This window comes from Hemicordylus capensis, chromosome 1, assembly GCF_027244095.1.
Source record: "Hemicordylus capensis ecotype Gifberg chromosome 1, rHemCap1.1.pri, whole genome shotgun sequence".
NCBI lineage: Eukaryota > Metazoa > Chordata > Lepidosauria > Squamata > Cordylidae > Hemicordylus > Hemicordylus capensis.
Window position 1 is genome coordinate 316,674,588 of NC_069657.1, and position 20,055 is coordinate 316,694,642.

Sequence of the window (20,055 nt, forward strand, 5' to 3'; positions counted from 1 at the left end):
ATAAATATAATTAATAAATAAATTTGCATTTTTAATGAGTCATCTGTCTGGCACTTACCATATCAACCTCTGAAATACTATCCAAGCTTTCAACTTGTACATCCACTCCAACAGGAATTGCAGGGCCTGTATAGAAATATAAATACATATAGTATGTAATCTGCTAATGAATAATGAAAGAGAGAAAGAAAGAGAATGCAGAGGAAGAAGCACAGCAAGGCCCTCAAAGAGAAGGCAAATAGGCAAATTTGTTGCCAGGCTTGCTTTGTTGCCATTTTGGTGCACCTCAATGCATGCACCCACCCACCTCCCCCACCTAGACTCAGTCCTTGTAGCCACACCTGAGATTACAGGTCTGATTAGGTGCTTCCTGGTGCCCTCAGGTAGTGAGACTAGAATGATACTGGGATATGCCACTCTGACTGCAACTGAGCATAAGCGGTGAGTTGAGGAAGACCAATTCAGCACACAAAAGGGCGGGGGGGGAGCTAATGGAATGCAGGCTTCCTTCCCTCTTAATGAGCCTCTGCAGATAAGACAAGCCTGTGCTCCCTCCTTTTTCTCTCCCTTAAAAAAAAAAAGATTTTGGTGAGTAATACCAGAGAGTGATCTCCCTCCTCCCACTTCTTTTCAGTCTGCTATTTGTAGTAAAGCACCTGTTGAGAAACTCTTTTAAGAGGAACATCTGAGTGATAGCTCACAAGATGTATGATCAATACAGAATCACACCTTATATGGCAATAGCAATAGCACTTACATTTATATACCGCTCTATAGCTGGAAGCTCTCTAAGCGGTTTACAATGATTTAGCATATTGCCCCCAACATTCTGGGTACTCATTTTACCGACCTCGGAAGGATGGAAGGCTGAGTCAACCTTGAGCCCCTCGTCAGGATCGAACTTGTAACCTTCTGGTTACAGGGCAGCAGTTTTACCACCGCGCCACCAGGGGCTCTTATATGGAACTTTTAGTCCCCACCACTCCTGCCTTCCAGCTATGTTTTGAACTATAAGATTCTCTCACACAAGGGTCTCTCTCTCTCTTGCACTGGTCCTCTTGCTCCTACCACCTCGCTCATGCACCCATGTGGAGAGAAGGTTCTAATCAGAAGCCAGGTAGATATGAAAAACACCTTTGATCTATCTCTTTCTCTAAAGCCTCTCACCCCAAAGCCTCTGTCCCCTTTCCTTAGCACTAAAACATGGTAAATGTGAACTGAAGCAACCCGAGCCCTTTCCAGAGGGTCTGCAAACTCTTTACGGGAAAGACTGTTTTCAACAAGTCTGTGGGGTGCTAATCATTGCCTTAACTACCCTCCTTTCTCATTTTGTATCCTTATTAGTATTACCCCTCAGCAAAGTAACTTTCTTTTCAAGGCATGTGTCTGTGTTCCTTTGCTTAAACCTACCCTGAATTCCAGGGTATCCATATTGCAATCAACTTTCCCTGGTACATAGGGAAACATAGGCTAAACATAGCTGTATACTGGTTTGCACCAATTAGAGCTAATTTCCCCCATTTTGAACAAAGCATAGTCACGAAGGCTGGTTACTACCACACTTCAGAGCAAACCTGATAACGAACTGCTTTATTAGTCCCTATAGTAATGAGTACTGTATGGGGTTATGGTTATGATGTTATGTATGATGTATTTTATAGAACTTATAGACCCCTGCTAACTGGGCAAAGAGGCACCTTTTACCATGGTGATTCTCTTTATTTAGCAGGGGGAGAGTAACTGGCCCTATCCACCCCCAGCACAGTACTTCCAGTGACTGTTGCTGGTGTGTGTCTTATGTTTCTTTTTAGAATGTGAGCCCTTTGGGGACAAGGAGCCATCTTATTTATTTGTTTGTTATTTCTTTTTGTAAACCGCCCTGAGCCATTTTTGGAAGGGCGGTATAGAAATCAAATAATAATAATAATAATAATAATAATAATAATAATAATAATAATAATAATAATATAATTATTATTATTATTATTATTATTATTATTATTATTATTATTTAGAACTGTGTTGCTTGGTATGTTATTGCTTGTAAGCCATCCTGAGTCCTATGGGAGTAGGGCAACATATAAATCTAAATAAATAAATAAATTAGCTACTATTCATTTTAAGCATGCGCTGCCCATCAGGAGCTCACATACAGTGACTGCACAACAGATGACTTCTAGTTATGCCTGGATTGTTTGTCCACAGCTGCTAGGGAGTAACCAAGCTTTATTCAACATTAAAGAAAAGTAAACTGTTGCTTAGAAGATGACATCATGGATTGAAATAACTGCTTATTTGCATCTAGGGAGCTGTCTGATGTGCAATCCAGAACACAGACAAAAAAGAGAGGAAGAGATGTAGCTTGTCAAGGACTGAATCATCTTGAGCAAATATTGAGGCTGTTCTCACGAACAGCCAAGAGAGGGCTGAGGCAAGTGGCTGCCAGCGCCAGTGCCACAGCAAACCCGTCTGCAGAGCCACAGCTTAAATGGGGTTAAGGGAGCAAGCACTTTCTTAGCCCCATTTTTCAATTGTCTGCCAGCCCTGGCTGCTTGCAGACTATGGGGCTCTCAGCTGGTACTGGGGGATACCCACAATGCATTGCACAAGCATTCTAGGCCTCGACTCTCCACGCTGCTAGAGTGGGTTGCCAGAGGTAGTGGAGGATCATCTGGGTGCACAATCTGCACACCAGCACCCTCCATGGATTATCTGCAGGGAAGGGAAGGTAACAAAATCTTCCTCCCCACCTGCCCGCCAAGCCCTTCTTATAAGATACCACCCAGCTGGATTAAAAAAACCAAAAAACCACGTATCAATGATGTATACATTTTCAGTAAAACCATTTCAGCATCTTTGAGTTCTCCACCTTTTTTATCTGAAATCCTTAACATGCAATGAGTGTTCCCAACACTGTGCCTACAATATACTGGGTGATACAAGGCATTATCCATGTATATATTTCAGTGCATATGATTCTTCCCTCTCAAAATAGAGAAGATGCATTTACAAGACTTATACAAGACAGATGCATGTATACATAAGAATAACTTTACTTTAGGGGAGGGGGGCAGCTTATTGGGGTTTTGTTTAGCCCCATTCACCTATCTAGAAGTCAATCCTTGCCTTCACTTGTGATTTGGGCCAAAAATGGCATTTGTATAGGAATTCTCACCAATACATATGTGTTGAGGTTGCAGATCTCTGTATATAAAACTGTAGTGTGAAAAATATGAAGTAAGTATATCTAAACGTTTAAATGTTACATATGTATTTTAAAAGACCCACAGCCACTTGTTTATGGAAAAGTAGCTTCAGGAGTGGGTGTTTTAGAATTGAAGAGAGACAGAGATGGTGTTTAACCCTTTCCCTGACTACTACTTTTCTGCCCCTCCATTCAATTTCCTTCCCCATCACCCCAGCATTCATAGGAACATAGGGAGCTGCCATATACTGAGTCAGACCATTGGTCCATCTAGCTCAGTATTGTCTACACAGACTGGCAGTGGCTTCTCCAAGGTTGCAAGCAGGAATCTCTCTCAGCCCTATCTTGGAGAAGCCAGGGAGGGAACTTGAAACCTTCTGCTCTTCCCAAAGCAGCTCCATCCCCTGAGGGGAATATCTTACAGTGCTCACACATCAAGTCTCCCATTCATATGCAACCAGGGTGAACCCTGCTTAGCTAAGGGGACAAGTCATGCTTGCTACCACAAGACCAGCTCTCCTCTCAAGCTCTCATCCAGACATGAGTTTACTCCATAAACACACATCCAGAACTCAAGCAGCTGGGCAGTACAGTTTAGAGAAGAAAAATATTGGGCACAGGAAGGACTAAGCACCTCTCCTCTAAACTGGCCCTTCCTGAACTACTGTTTCATAGACAGAGCAGCAACCAGGGTTTAAAAATATATAGGTTTGCATATCATGTCACATTTTGTTCAATTAATGAAAAATGTTTCTTCTTTCATCTTGTGAAACTTAAACAAAGAACTAACAAAAGCAGGCATGGAAAACAGCTGTATTGCTGTCTGAGTCATTTCATTGTCCACACATCCACATACTGTTTTTAATTTACAGAAGCTCTGAATGTGCCATCTTGTAGTTTCATAGCACTTTCAGGCATAAACAGAATATGGATTCCTTGGGAAATAAGTGCCACCTTGAGGGAAGATGTGTAGATTGCTCTGCAAATCAAAGAGATTTTCACACGATTCACATGTTTTGTTCAACATGCTTACAATCTATGTATAGCACGCACATGATTGTTGATCCAGAACTGTACAGTTATTCACACATTACATTCAATGCATGTACAGCAGTACACATGAACTATACCCTACATTTTCAAGGGGTTCAGTCTTTACCCAGGTTGACTTTTAGAATGAATGCAAATACAGTCATTCACAAAAAAGCCCATGTATGCATACAATGTAACATGTAAATAACCCTCATGTGCAAACACACACACACACACTTCAGAAGAGGTCAAAGCCCTCCAAGGTAAGAACTATATCTCCTGTATGCTCCGGGCACACTGGTGACACTAAAATAAAGTGGCCAAATATTATTTCCTGATTTAAAAAGAGAGAGTTTAACATAATTCTGAGACTAATTCAATGAAAAATTACACATCCACATTTCTCTCTTTTTGCATCTTATGGCTGTTCTTCCTACTGTGCTTCCCCCTCCCCATTCTTCTTGGGTACTGTTGCTTACCTCCACCCCATCTGTTATAGTAAGAATGAGGGACTTCAGGTTTGCCCCACAGCAAATGCCGGAGATCTGTGAAGGAATGGAGCGGGAAGAGGCAAAATGGCAGGAACCTCTCTGTTGACACCTGCACTGTTAATGGTACAGGCAACTCTAAGTCTACAATGGCCAACGAAAAATGTAGAAGTCCATATCTAAGAATAAAACATTATTCACTGATATATCTTTACAATTCATTGCCTCTATGCAAAACATTTATGGCTAATTCACACATACAGGCCTGTATCTCTAGGGGAATGTGATTAAAACTGAAAAGTTCCACATTGGTGGAATAAGGTGATATAAAAGTATTTTTCATGGCATTTGATTGTACATGTAGCACTTATTATATTGCACAAATGGAGTGATGGATATGCTTAACCATAGAGGTATGCCACTTATTGCTTTCTGCTTTTATATTTATTTATTTGACATATTTTTATACCGCCCAAAACTTACGTCTCTGAGTGGTTTACAACAAAACCGGTTTATTTGAGGTTAAAAGGTTAGACTTTCAATTTCAGTAAGGATGATCTTTGCAAAATGCATACAAAATTCTCCTATGGGAGTTGATGCTGCAATTACAGAACATTAGATTTGCTAAAACCATAAATATTGCTCATGATAATGAACAATCCTGAAACAAAAACCCTTTTACAACTAATTGAATATGCTTGTATTGCGTATACAGAGCATTTAATAATAATAATAAACTTTCCCTGGCAAGGGGTATAATAGTATTTTGGATTTGAATGACCATCTGTCAGCCAGGAAAGGGGAGATAAATTACAACATTCTTTAATCTGGTGCACCGTAAGAAAGCATGTTCTCCTAATCCTTTGGTCTAAAAGCTTGGATTTCTATAGCACGCGACAACAATGCCGAGAATGAAACCTTAATACAGAGCAATTTAAATATTCACTCTGTAGTCAACAGGCTAGGTCAGCAAAATGGTGCATTAGTTGTTTATATATTATACAACTGTGTGCACGCACACACACACATAGTTACCATGAGATAACACTTCAGGATTTCACTGGTATCTAGAGAGAAATATGAATTGAACTGCTTTTAGCAGGAAAAGGTTAAGCTTAATGCTATGATATTTAAATCCATAAATGTCTGTTTGCCTTCTTTGGCTGAGGAAAACTTTAGAACAGGGATGGCCGATTTCTGTATTCTTAGAAGCCACTCTGTTCTTCAAAGAGTTGTTCAAGAGACAGAAGTGTCTTTGGCACCCAAAGGGACCTACTGACAAGGGGTCAAGCTACAGTCTAGTTGCAAGTGCTTCACAGATATGGGGTGTGTATATCCAGGCATTGCATGAAAAACTCCGAACAGAAGTGTAATATTAAACAGGAACACTTGTTCATATTCTGCAGGACCATCAGGGAAATAGTTCTTAAGTCAAAAAGTAATTTAGGAGGGAGGAGAGAGCAGCATTCTTTCTACACGTGTTTGGCTGTTCAGCAACACTTTTTGGTTGAGCTCCAATGCAGCCTCTCCCATGGACACAGCGCCTGCTGTTCAGCACTTCTAGTACTGTACAAAATGTGAGCAACTGTCTGTTGCTTCAAAAAAATATTCATTTCTTGACAAGTGGAGCTGTAGATGAACTTCTGACCCTGTCTTGTATAAAATGTGATAGAGCAGATAAAAAATTTTTGAGGGCTAGATGTGGCCGCAAGCCATCAGCAGGGTATCTATGCCTTAGAAGAAGAAGAAAAACTTAATTGCTGCAAGTCCACTCAGCCATGGAAGTCTTTTGGTACTGGTTGTACCAAAGACTAATAGAAATGAGGAAGTTTGTTGGGAAAGACTGAATATCTTCTACTGTAATGAATGGGACTTTGGGGGCATCTCAGTTTAGAAGCAAAACATCCTTATTTCTATATCTAGAGAAATACTTTTGTTTTTTTAAAATGATTCCTAGGCAATTCAGACAGGAGAGATAAACTTGCGAGAGTTAAACTTTGAAAACAAACTAAGGTGCTTTGCAAGATTCCTCTGCCTTAAGATCAACTTTTTAAAAGGCAGCCGAGCATCAGTAAAATTAGAACTAGCTAACAACTGCTGTGAGCACCATTGCCAAACTGGGCCCGGCACTGAAAGCCCAAAAGGCAAAGCTTAGGCCAGTGTCTGGGCCTGCCATATTTGAGAGATCAATTAGTAATTGAAGAGTGAATGTAACGCTACTGATTACTGGAAACTGAATGAAATTGTTTGTTTTCTGTCCAAGGCTTGACAGAGGGGGAGAAGCTTGCCCATCTCCACTCTGAATTATGTTTATGAATTGTGCTATGCCAAGGGTAATCATGATATCAGCTTTTGAAACTGCAATGCTAAGAGTAATCACATTTAGAAGGCCTTAGGAAATAACACATAGATAACTGTACCTGCATATTTTAAGGGTACATCATATACACATGAATTAAATGCTGAATCCTGCACATCTTATCTTATTAACACTTTCTTGGGACAAGAAAGGTGCCTTAGGTCTTCCTTAAGATGACCACAGAATTGTCACTCTTGAGAGCAACAGGGATGTTTTGAGAACATCAAAAAGAAACAGTTCCATTTGATTCAGTAAACAGTGTCAGGATATATGACCTGTGCACCCAGAATTCTCTGGCCTTATATGGTCAGAGAGAATCTAGTGAGAAGAGGTTGTTGACACTTTACTGGAGACATGAGGAAAATAATATGTCTTTCTCTGATACGAGATTCGGATTAAGGAAAACCTGTAAAAAGGAATTAAAAAGGGGAGCCCCTCAAAGATGGAACACACAGACAGACAGACTCCTGACTGACCGCGTAAGGTATGGAGAGGAGCAGCGTGTAGCCCTTGTCCAGTGAAAGCACCCCGTGCCTAACAGTCGGACTACTTACCTATAACCCTATTGCCACAGCTGTGGAGCTATGGCAAAGGGTTCCTTTCTTCACTGAATGAGAAGTTGCGCCGATCTCGAAGATCAGAGGGACTTCCATTCATAATCAAATCGCTCTACCTTATCCACCTGAGGGATGAAAATAATCTGCGGCCTTCAGGAACCTGGTAATATGATTTGCCAGCCAGGGCCAGATTAAGCTAGTGTGGGGCCTGTAGCATATGTTATAAAGGGGCCCTAAAATTTTTTTTAAATGCACATAAATATTAAAACATAAATTATTTACTTGCATAGTAAAGTAATTCAGTTTTTTCATTTGCTATATTTTGGAGTATGGGAGACCAAGCCACAAATTCACACTTACTACAACAACAATGAACATTTATATACTGTTTTCCAGTCAAAATTCTCAAAGTGCTTTACATAGAAAAATAAAGAGTGGATAGATGATTCTCTGTCTCCAAAGAGCTCACACTCTAAAAAGAAAAATGTAGTAGGCACCAGCAACAGCCACTGGACAGATGCTATGCTGGGCCCTCTCTTAAAAGGCACACTTAGCAGAAAAGGGATATTTTATCTAACATGGACCAAATAAAACAGATAAAGTTTTAACTTTTAATTCCCAGAGTTTTTGATTTAGGAATGAAAACAAACATGCCAAGGAAAAGTGAAGGGCAAGCTTAGAAAAAGGCACAAACCATATAGTCTGTTAGTTCTGCTATCATTTATATCCTCATTCTAGCATTCATTCATTCATTCATTTATTTATACATTTTATATCCCGCTCTTCCCCCAAGGAGCCCAGAGTGGTGTGCTACATACTTAGGTTTCTCCTCACAACAACCCTGTGAAGTAGGTTAGGCTGAGAGAGAAGTGACTGGCCCAGAGTCACCCTGCAAGTATCATGGCTGAATGGGGATTTGAACTCGAGTCTCCCCAGTCCTAATCCAGCACTCTAACCACTACACCATGCTGGCTCTCAGTACAGCTGGAAACCTATGCACCTGAACCCTGGAAGTGCCACATACCGTACAGGACTCAGGAGGCCAGAAGTTTCTCCCTGCTCCCCCCCCCACCCCCCAAGAACGTCTACTGTTACAGGAATCTTTCAGCCATGCCCCAAGGAAAATAGATTACATACAGTGCTTCAAATGCAGAACAGGGCATTTGCTTTGCAAATGGGTCAGGACAATGCATGATTGGTACTACAAGACTAGCAGCTTATCAAGCAAAACTAAAGCCATTACAGTCAGATGTTTTTTCTCCTGCATCAGATTTTTATCCTGCAATTAATACACACATAATTGAGAATCAGTATGGAACTGTGTAGTGATTAGAGTGCTAAATTCTCAGACTGGGGGAGTTGCGTAGAAAAGTAACTGGCAAGATCTTGTATGAGCTTTGCAAGACTCTCTGTGCATCCTCCAAGCTACAACTCGCTTGGCCAAAACTAGCAACGCAACTGGAAATTTTATGAAGGAAAGGGGTGGAGGGAAGAAAGTTCCAAAAGGCATCACCAACCTGAAGCTTCAGGTTTTGAAAGCAAAGGCTAAGGCTCCCTGGAGAAGGTCTGGGCTCTCTGTGTGTATCTTTGTTCTGCTCTCCTGCACTCTCTCCCTGTTCCCCAAGCCCATTTTTTTTTTAAAAAAAAGACTTGCTCACACCTTCGCTTTTTCCCCCTAGCCTCTGCTTCAGATGACCTGCCTGCCTGGTCTGTCTCCACCTTCACTTGGAACATTTTTTCTTTCTGGCTTCTGGGATTTCTTGAAGTAAAAAAGTATTTTCCTAATTTTTTTCCCCTTGGAGACATTGGAGTCAGGGCTGGAGAAGGATCTCCTGCAAGCTTCACAATCTCTTCCTCTTCCTGTCCCAGCTAGCCACCCCACCCCACCATTGCAGTGATTACTGCCTGTCCCCTCCCTCTGCCACTCAGAGAGTGATAAAGATAAAGATCTGCTGAAAACTTTGCAAGTAATGGCCCATTATTTGTTGACAGGAGAGGGGCGCACTACAGCTGAGCTGAGCCTGCTAATCAGAGGCAAGTGGAGTGAGAGCAGGCGCTCACTGCAGCCACTGCGGAGGCAGGAGTCAACAGAGCCCACTTCTCAGCACGCTCTTCCCCATGCACCAAGTAGAGAGAGCAGAAGGGGCAGTTGGAAGCCGGGTGTGCGGGGCCCTCAAAAACACGGGGCCCGTAGCAAATGCTACATTTGCTACTACGTTAATCCACCATAGTTTCCAACAGCAAACTTTGGCTTCAATCCAGCCTTTTCTGACAAACCTGCTTTTGGCTCACCCTCCCTCCCCTTCCTGCAACCCCCAGCGAGTCTCTCTCTCTCTCTCTCTCTCTCTCAGTCTTATCTGTCAGTTTCACTATGATTCAACCCACACACACACACCCTCTCCCTGCTCTCTCTCTCTCTCTTCCGTTTTGCTTAAGTCTGAATTGGCATTCTTCCTCCCCCGCCCCTTTGTTCCTGCCTCTCCTCCTCCTCCTCCTCTTCCTCCTCCTCCATCCGTTTCTCTCCTTCCCTATCTGTGCTTGCACTGATGTTTTGAAAGACTTTGCAGTAGCCAGAACAGCTGCTAAGATAATACACACAACGCCAATTAATAGCTGAGGAATGATTTTAGCCGCAAACTAATCTAACTACACTACGTTGGCGAAACAGATTGATTGATTTGCTTGTCTTGATTGATTAAATATTATTGACTATGTAACCAAGTGCCTTAATAAAGCTCATTATGAAATATAGATTTGTGTGGCATCTCTTCTCTCTCCCGAATCCAGATTGCACATGACCCCAACTGTAAGAAGAATCTAACCACGGTCTGGCTAGTGGAGCAGACTATATCCGTTGCCTCCTTGTTGTGGGGTGCAAATTTGCTCACAACATAGAAGAAAAACCCACAGAACCAAAACAATGTTGTTTCCACCGCCATTATGACAAGTATCTGAAGCAGAGAGGAGGATGAATCTGGAAATATGGATGTCAAAGGTGCCTGAGTGAGGACAACAGGTAGTGAAATAAATATGCTTAGAAATAGATTTGGGGCTTAACCTGAGCCATGGCCCAGACTTCAAGGTTGCTTCAAATGCTAAGGCTCTGCCCTTAAATATGGGGGGGGGGGAAGAGAGAGAAGGTCTTTCTTTTTTACTGTTTAAAAACAATTTTAAATGTTTAAAAAATTAAACATGTGGAAAACACCTTCTGTAAACTCCTCACCCACTAGGTATCATTTTAAGGCAGGCTTAAGCTCTGACATCTCTGTCTGTTAAAAGATCAACAACCTGAATGTTCTAGAAATATATAGCTGCTTTGATCAAGCAAATAAGCTGCTACATCACTTTCTTGCCACTTCTCTGCCTTTAACAGCTGAATGATAGGCAGAAATACCACATGCATTGGTTTTCCGAGCATGAGGATGTAGTGACAGCAAAAGCTGTATCTCACATTTGTGTTTGCTCTGGATGTTGTTATAGACACAAGGCATCTGACAGGAAGACACACCAAACCAATGTTCAAGCAAAAGTAAAACTAGCTGGTAACTGGAAGTCAGGACAAATTAGTTCCTGATTTTTAAGCAAGTTTAACAAGTGATTGTCAACTTTCTTCATAGATTTCTAACAGCAATCAGTATAATATATTTTCACAATGAAACACAGAAGGAAAAGAATCTATCCCCAGAACTTTATTTATCATACCTCCAAAACCTGGCCGCATGCTGAAGTCATGATCATCTATTCTCAGAAGCTGTTCTGACTTTGTCAGTGGTGATTTGGTGATGTCAGGACTTCTTTTCAGTATTGGACTATATGGAGGAAAACATCAATAATTACTTATTGGTAACCCACACTTCCTTAAATTGGTGAGGTGGGCCCTTCAGGAGGTCATGGGAGGGTGGAAAAGATCAAGCCTTACATTTTGCAAATGTTATTGGTAAAAGGCCTATGAATAGTTAAGCCTCGGGGTTTCCCTGAAGTTGTAGCCTCAGTGAATCCCCAGAAAGAGAGACATTGTTAGTCTCTGACTAGTCTCTGTGGGCCAAATTAGCTGAATGACATTAGAGTTGAAGTGACATTAGGATAAGGGTGTGGAAAGGCTATCAATATCTTAAAATAATGCCAGAAGATTTGATATATTTTTAGAACGCAGCCACAATGTGAAATGAAAGGAAAAATACATTCCAAATCCTGCTGCTTCTGTTGTGCAAAACCAACCCTATTTAAGGCATAGAGATATAACTTCACACTAGTTGCTAGGCAAATATGGAAAAGAAAACAAGGACTCAGTTGTAAGGACATTCTAAGCTGGTGGTGTGATAAGCCACAGGAGAGGCATTAAGGAAACAAAAGGCTGGCTTTCACAATCAAAATCAGGGTAGGAGGAGCTTCCAGCCAGGCTCCAAGTCCTGTGTGTGCTCCCAAGAAATGATCAGCAAAAATTGGGGTGGGAGGAGGGGGAAGTGATTGTCTGCTAGCCACAATCTGGGGAGTGTTTTCCCTCCATACTTGATATAGTGCTGGGTACATGGTGCAGGTTGGCCACAAGCATCCTACCCAGACTGGGGCTAGCAGACAATCACTTCCCCCTCCTCCTATATCCATTTTTGCTAACACATGGCCATTTATTGGGAGAATGCAGGAGGCCTGGAGCCTTGCTGGATGTTCCTCCTATCCTGATTTTGGTCGTGAGAACCAGCTCAGTATCTCAGAGGAAAACCAACTGGCTTTAGCCCCGGAACCAAACTGACGGATTGGGAGTCAAGCCTAAGGGATGTGGAACATCATCTGCTTTGCATGTATTAGGTCCCAGGTTCAGGCCTTGGCATCCCCAGGCAGGGCTTGGAAAGATGGAAACCTTGAAGGGCCACTGCCAGTTGGCATAGACCCTACTGAGCTAGATGGACCAATGGTCTGACTCAGTATATGGCAGCTTCCTATGCTCCTACAGAAGCAATGTAAAAAAAGTTCAGACTTGGAATAAAATTATCCCCACTTGCTCCAGATTTCTAAAGTGAAGAAAAGGCAAATAAAGCACTACAGATGGGAGGGAGAGCAAGAACAACGAAGGAGTAATTTCAGAATAGGCCACACAGTTTGTTATCATCAACCCAGATGTAGCCCAACAGGCTGCCTAAGACTACAAACATATGGAGCCCATTCACACATAACGCAAAACCGCAGTTGAAGGGGTCTCAGATTGAAATTTTTGTAAGTCCGACTGCTTACAACCACAAAACAACATGAGGTTTTCCTTCTGAGACTCCAATTTGAGCCTTCGATTTACAGTGGGTTTTGCTGCCCCTACCTGCGATTTGGCAGTGCCCATGTTACATTCCAACACTGCACCATAGTCTCACTCTGCTGTAACCAGAGTTGAGGTAGGAAGCTCCTCCTTCACTCCAGCTGTGATAGGCTGCTAGGGCTGTCCTTCAGTCAAGAAGGAGGGCCAAACAGCTAGCTCCCCCTCCTCTCTGCAGTCTCCCTGACTGCAGAGAGCCTCCTATCCATTATGTGTGGATGTGGATGTGGACAGATGAGCAGGGGAGGGAGAGTGTAACTGCGGGGGTGGTGGTGGTAATGGACCCCGTGGTTCCACATTACATGTGAGTGCGTCCAGGGAGTTGTTAAATACCAGACAGGCCACAATACATGGCTGATAGTAGACTGCATTTAGCTTGGTAGGTTGCAAGTGATGGGCCAGCATGTGAAACAGGATGCTGGACTAGATAGGCCTTGGGCTATTCTTAAGACTGTAATATCTGTTTAAGCCACTGAAGTAACATTATCTTATAAAAACCTCAAGGCCTTTTTTCTAAACCAATGTGAGTGAGAATCTTTTGCTTAAAGTTGATGACTGTGTAATCAATAAACTGTGTGAAAGAAGTTCTGAGATGAGACATCTTTTATCAGTGTAGTCTCTTCACTTTATCTTTACATTTTTATGCTATTTTAATGTGTGTAATTTTAAAGCTTGTATTTACAATTATAAATATTTTTTTTAAAAAAACAGTATTGAAGTATTTTATTAATTTCCTAACACATATATCCAAACTATTTTATTAGTATAGAATTGTGCTTTCTTAATAGTTATAAGTATTAAAATAAATAAATAAATAAATAAATAAATAAATAAATAAATAAATAAAATGAGTTATACACTTCATTTGAAATATTTATAGTAACCTATCAGTAACAGAAAACATAAAGGTCAGATATCGAAAGTTAACAGAAAAAAATAATTCTTAAATGAAAGCGAAAAATACTCCCACCCATTCTGCTCAAAACCCGCTTCCCTCCCCACATACATTCCACATCCCTCTCAGTGCCCCCAGTCCAGCCCTGGGAGCCATACTGAAAGGACCAAAACTGAGGAAGAAGGTCTGTCAGGGTGGGGGGAAGGTCCTCCTTTATTTAACTCTACCTCTCTCACATATTCCATCTTTAACCCTTGAGGTGCTATAATACTATTACGCCACATAAAGGAGGTGAGGGTTCCTAGCTGTCTCATTAACAGTCTCATCCTACCTGATCTGGCGTTAGGGGCAGCACCAGGTCTTGTGGATGCTATTTCTGGCATTTGGTTCTGGTTGCTGTTGGGCATGAGAATGAGTAGGAATGATTATTGTTATTCTTTGTTTTAGTAGCATACCTGCCTTGCTTGTGTGATTCTCCATGTGTTTCTCTTCTCTGTCTTTGAGGCCGACTATAGGGGGGGAAATGACAATGTGAGGTTGTAAAATTTCACAGTCTCCCAGGAAGTTTAATTTACATCTTAAATTTAGTCTCCATATTAACTCAGAAAAAATACAAATAAAAGAGACAGAGCCACTATGCAGTCCAGGATAATTGTGTGTGAGAGTTGGGGAGGAGGAGTCACCACCAAGCTGCTGGAACTGTGAGATTACTTCTTAGAGTTGCTACATCATAACTGGTGAGGGAAACAGAAGTCAATAATGTTGTTATATAAATACAGTAGTGCAACTAAATTCACAATTATATAAAGTCACATTTATTATAAACTATAAATATAGATGTTAGAAACATAAAACACATATGATTAATCACTAAGACGTAATAGGCTTAAAAAACCCCGTAAAAACCATACAAACTTCCTAGGTGGTAGGATGGTGTGCTGAGTTTGGATGGGGACAATAAAGTTCATTCTCCAAATAACATTTATTCAGCTAGTGTGGAATCAACCTTAAAGAAGTTGATCAGTCATTCCTTGTCTCCAAGGAGCTCTGGGAATTATTTATATTATTATTATTGTTGTTTATACAGTCAGATAGGTGTTATTGACTGGTTTGTTTTATCCAGACAGCGAGTCCTTTCCAAGGACCTGGGATGGCTGAATTTTATTATCAATGTTGTTGCTGTTATTATAAGCGACGTTTCTTCCAGTAACCCTGCAGTCTCCAGCCCTGGTTGATCAACTGAAGATCTTGAGTCCTGTTGCCCACTTGCCACCAGATGTCCAGGGACTCTAGCACCTGGCGCAGTCCTTGTTGACCCGGGCGATGACCAGTCCGGTATAGATTTATTAAAGTTACGTCTCACCATATTGTTGATGGGAGAGGCACTCTTCGTCTGGCTCCTCTAGTGAGACCTGTCCAGTATGGTTGGACCTCTGGCATAGCTCTCACCTTCCTCAGAGCATGCAAGCCCCACAATCATGCCAAGGTAGTGCCTTACTACTACTACTACTACTAATAATAATAATAATAATAATATAATAATAAATAATTTACATTGTATATCCCGCTCTTCCTCCAAGGAGCCCAGAGCACTGTACTACATACTTAAGTTTCTCCTCACAACAACCATAATTAGATTCATAAATGAATAATTAGATTCATAAATGATCTAGAAGCAGGGGTAAGCAGCGAGGTGGCCAAATTTGCAGATGACTCTTTCGGGTAGTGAAATCCAAAATGGATTGTGAGGAACTCCAAAAGGATCTCTCCAAACTGGGGGAGTGGGCAACAAAGAGGCAAATGCGGTTTAATGTTGGCAAGTGTAAAGTGATGCACAGTGGGATGAAAAACCCCAACTTCAAGTATACGTTGATGGGACTTGAGCTGTTGGTGACTGACCAGGAGAGGGATCTTGGGGTCATGGTGGACAACACGTTGAAAGTGTCGACTCAATGTTCAGCAGCTGTGAAAAAGGCCAATTCCATGCTAGGGATCATTAGGAAGGGGATAGGGGATTGAATATAAAACGGCTAATATTATAATGCCCTTATACAAAACTATGGTGAGGCCACACCTGGAGTGCTGCGTACAATTCTGGTCACCTCATCTAAAAAAGGACATTGTAGAACTGGAAAAGGTGCAGAAGAGGGCAAGCAAGATGATCAGGGGCCTAGAGCACCTTTCTTATGAAGCAAGGCTACAACACCTGGGGTATTTAGTTTAGAAAAAAGATGACTGTGGGGGGACAAGATAGAGGTCTATAAAATCATGCATGGTGTGGAGAAAGTGGATAGAAAGAAATTCTTCTCCCTCTCACATAACACTAGAACCAGGGCTCATCCCATGAAATTGATTGCCAGGAAATCTAGGACCAACAAATGGAAGTGCTTTTTCACACAACACATAATCAGCTTGTGGAATTCTCTGCCACGAGATGTGGTGACAGCCAACAACCTGGATGGCTTTAAGAGGGGTTTGGATAACTTTATGGAGGGGAGGTCTATCATCGGCTACTAGTTGGAGGGCTAAAGGCCATCTCCAGCCTCAAAGGCAGGATGCTTCTGAGTACCAGTTGCAGGGGAGTAACACCAGGAGAGAGGGCATGCCCTCAACTCCTGCCTGTGGCATCCAGCGGCATCTGGTGGGCCACTGTGCAACACAGGAGGCTGGACTAGATGGGCCTCCTTGGGCCTGATCCAGCAGGGCTGTTCTTATGTTCTTAACCCTGTGAAGTAGGTTAGGCTGAGAGAGAAGTGACTGGCCCAGAGTCATCCAGCAAGTATCATGGCTAAATGGGGATTTGAACTCAGGTCTCCCCAGTCCTAGTCCAGCACTCTAACCACTGCACCACGCTGGCTTGGGAGTTTGTAACAGAATTCTTAGCACCTCATCAAGCTACAATTACCAAGACTTTCTGGAGGGAAGGCAAAGGTAGGTAGAAAATAATGAAACCAATTCAAATGTGAACTGTGGTTCCTCCCAGTCAAAGATTTCAAATTGTGGTCCTTCAGCAGCAGGTAATTTCCTGATAAGTAATTTGATTTGGAGCTAGTGGAGAAATTACAGTATTTTGTACTGTATTTAACCATATGAAAGGATGTCCCAGGTAATTATTAACAATATTAACATGTGTTTTTTGGACAATGCCTGACATTCTTTGCAGTAGCACACTCTAGTCTAAGGAGCACTTTTGTTCAATATTTGACCCATTTACAAAGACAGAATGAAACCAATACAAGGAAACCAGTTTTAAATTCACATCCACACTGCTCTTATAACGAGCCTATACAGATTCACAGATTCATTATCTGCAAATTCGCATATCTGTGGTCAGGTAAAAGACACCCAACCTTGGCATACATAGGGAAAAAGAAAAGAAAAACATGTTTACCTTGCATATCTGCGGGTCAGGGGTAGCCAGAAATGACTTCAGAGGTCATTTCTGGCCATCATTTTGTGTCTTGGAGCCTCAAAATGGCTCACTTTTTAAACCCCCCCCCCAACAGTGATTTTCAACTTATTAGGGGGCATTGGCACAAAGTGACTTGGGGGGAGCAGCAAAGGATAGTAAGAAGCTCCCCACCCACCCACCCACCCCCTATTTAGCCGATTTTCAGCAAATTTTGACCATTTCCTCAATGACTGACTGTGAAACAAGGGGCATGTATTAATGGGGACAATGGGGACAATGTTTAATTCTTGTTTTAAAATGTTTTTAAATTGCTAATTGTTGTGTTATTGTTTTTAATTTGTTTTAGCTTTTCATTGTTTTACAAGTTCGTTTTAATTGTAAACCGCCCTGAGCCATTTTTTGGAAGGGCGGTATATAAATCAAATAAATAAATAAATAATGTATTGTGGTTTTAATTTATTTTCCTTAATGCACTATATAGATGAATTGGTTGTGTGTTTGAACTGTGGAGCAAGGCACATGTGTTGTGTCCCAGTTAGTTTGTGAATGGTTAAGAAGCTATGTGAATCCACTGGGGCTGGTGTAATCCTTTGTGGGGGGCAATGCACTCTGGCCCAGACCTGTGGGTGTGTGGTGAAATATATGGAGAGGATGCTTATTTTGGAGGTCCACCCCAACTGTAAGTTCATCACATCCAGGGTCCAAAATTACTACCTGGATATAAATATGCAATACATAAATTGTTATACCCTCAGAATACCCTCTGAATACCCTCAGAGCAATGATAATTCAAGCATTTTAAGCCACTTTTTTTTTTTTGCCAAACTGTACTCAAAGTGGGTCTTAGAATGAGTTATAGAGGCTTTCTTCTCCTGCTCAGCCAAAATGTACTTTGACCCAGCTCAATAAGGCTCCCTGGATGATGTGGTGGTCCCTGTCAAGCCAACTGTTGTCTATAAAATCTTGCAATTTCCAGGGATTCCCTGGAGCCAAGGATGCACAGGGTATTCTGGGGGAAACTATGACCTAGAGAGGGTTTAGGCCATTTGATATCATCCGACAACTGATAATTTCTTTGCAGGTTATGCACTCCCCCATTCTAAAAGAGGATATTCTAAATTACCATGCTTGGTGGGGGAAAACAAGCAAAGCAACCCTTTAAACATAAAATCCAGACTTGATGAATGAAAAATGATGCATCATGTTCGTGGACTCATTTGTTAATCTCTCCTCTTGTCTCTGCCAATTCAGGTACACTCAGTATGGTCTTATGTAAGCATACAGGCTAACAAAGAGAATGTATTATCAAAATAGCCTTTGGGTAATGACAGAAGGCAGCTAACAGCCCTGCAAAAGACAACACAGAAGCAGTGTTACGGAATTGCACGAGCTAATGGGAAATTATTATTGTTATTTCTTTAGAAGTACCTATGCAATTTTATGACCATCATAACTAAAAAATACCCCAAGTAAACAAAAGGTTTTTTATCCAAGAAAGCCATACTGTTTTGCAAAAGCAAGAGAACATTATATTGCAAAGTCAGGATAGAAAACAGTAAATGATATACTAATTCAGGGATGCAGCTACAGTAACTCATGTGAAACAACCGTGACTGATTAATTTGAAAAAGGAAATTTTAATAGGTCTTTTATTTTATTTTCTCTTAAATGTTTAAATTTAAATTAAATTTAGATGTTTAAATTCTTGCCTAAGCAAAATAGTGCCATTGTCTGCCTCTTTAAAGTAAAGTGTGCCATCAAGTTGATTTTGGCTCCTGGCGCCCACAGAGCCCTGTGATTTTCTTTGGGAGATTACAGGAGGGGTTTTCCATTGCCTCTTCCTGCACAGTCTGAGATGATGCCTTTCAGCATTTTCCTATATTGCTGCTGCCCAATATAGTAGCAGTGGGGATTCAAACCAGCAACCTTCTGCTTGTTAGTCAAGCATTTCCCCACTGTCTCACTTTAGGAAAGGACAATCCACAGTTTAATTAGAAATAGAAGCCTTTTATCAATGGATGTTTTGCTAAGTTTGGCCCATAACAACTCTCTTGGTATAGAATCGAAGGCCGCTCGCAAGTCCATAAATGCGACATAGAGTTTATCTTTAGAGGCAGCTGTATATTTGCATGCCAGATGGTATAATACCATACAATGATCCAGCACCGAGTGACTGGCCCTAAATCCCACCTGCTCAGGGCCCAAAATATGGTGCTCCGACATCCAACTCTCCAGCTTATACAAAAGATAGTGGGCATAAAGTTTGCCTATCACTGATAACAAACTAATAGGTCGATAGTTGGAGGGAGCAGAGCGGGAGCCACATTTGTAGATTGGGACCACAATGGCCTCACTCCAAGAAAAGGGAATTCTGATTCGGATTCTTCTGATTCTGATTCACAGTTTAATTTTGATAGAGGATTCCTTGTATACTGCCATTTCAATAAATGTGTTTTAGGAGGAATTGAAATAAATAAGGACTTGAAAATAGGAGGTCATTACTCCAGCCTTTAAGAGTATAGTATTTTGATTGAAGGCTAAAATGAACATCCTGCATAGAATGAAGTATGGGAGAGGGCCTCAGGTCACCTACCTCCACCAGAGGACATATACCTGTGTGTGTACCTGGGTTGCCAATTGTCCCGCACTGTGTGGGATGTTCCAACTTTCTGTGGGGAAATGCTCATCCCACCAGGGACTCAATTTTCTCCACTTTTTAACTGTTCCTTTTAAACATTTTCTTTAAAAAATGTTTAAAGTCGCCGCCGTGCAGCTACTGTAGCCAGCCAGCCAGTCACCTGGTGG

At 41.5% G+C, this 20,055-nt stretch overlaps 1 protein-coding gene across 1 annotated transcript in view; it reads right to left on the minus strand.

Moving 5' to 3' along the window:
• LOC128341880 (gamma-aminobutyric acid receptor subunit rho-1) overlaps nt 1-20,055 on the minus strand; it is a 72,331-nt gene that overhangs the window by 23,388 nt on the left and 28,888 nt on the right. Inside the window, exons 2-4 of the mRNA XM_053288523.1 lie at nt 14,294-14,347; nt 11,344-11,450; nt 59-126 (exon numbers count right to left, since the gene is read on the minus strand). Coding sequence (XP_053144498.1) covers nt 59-126; nt 11,344-11,450; nt 14,294-14,347 — 229 coding nt within the window. The remainder of the gene's footprint in view (nt 1-58; nt 127-11,343; nt 11,451-14,293; nt 14,348-20,055) is intronic.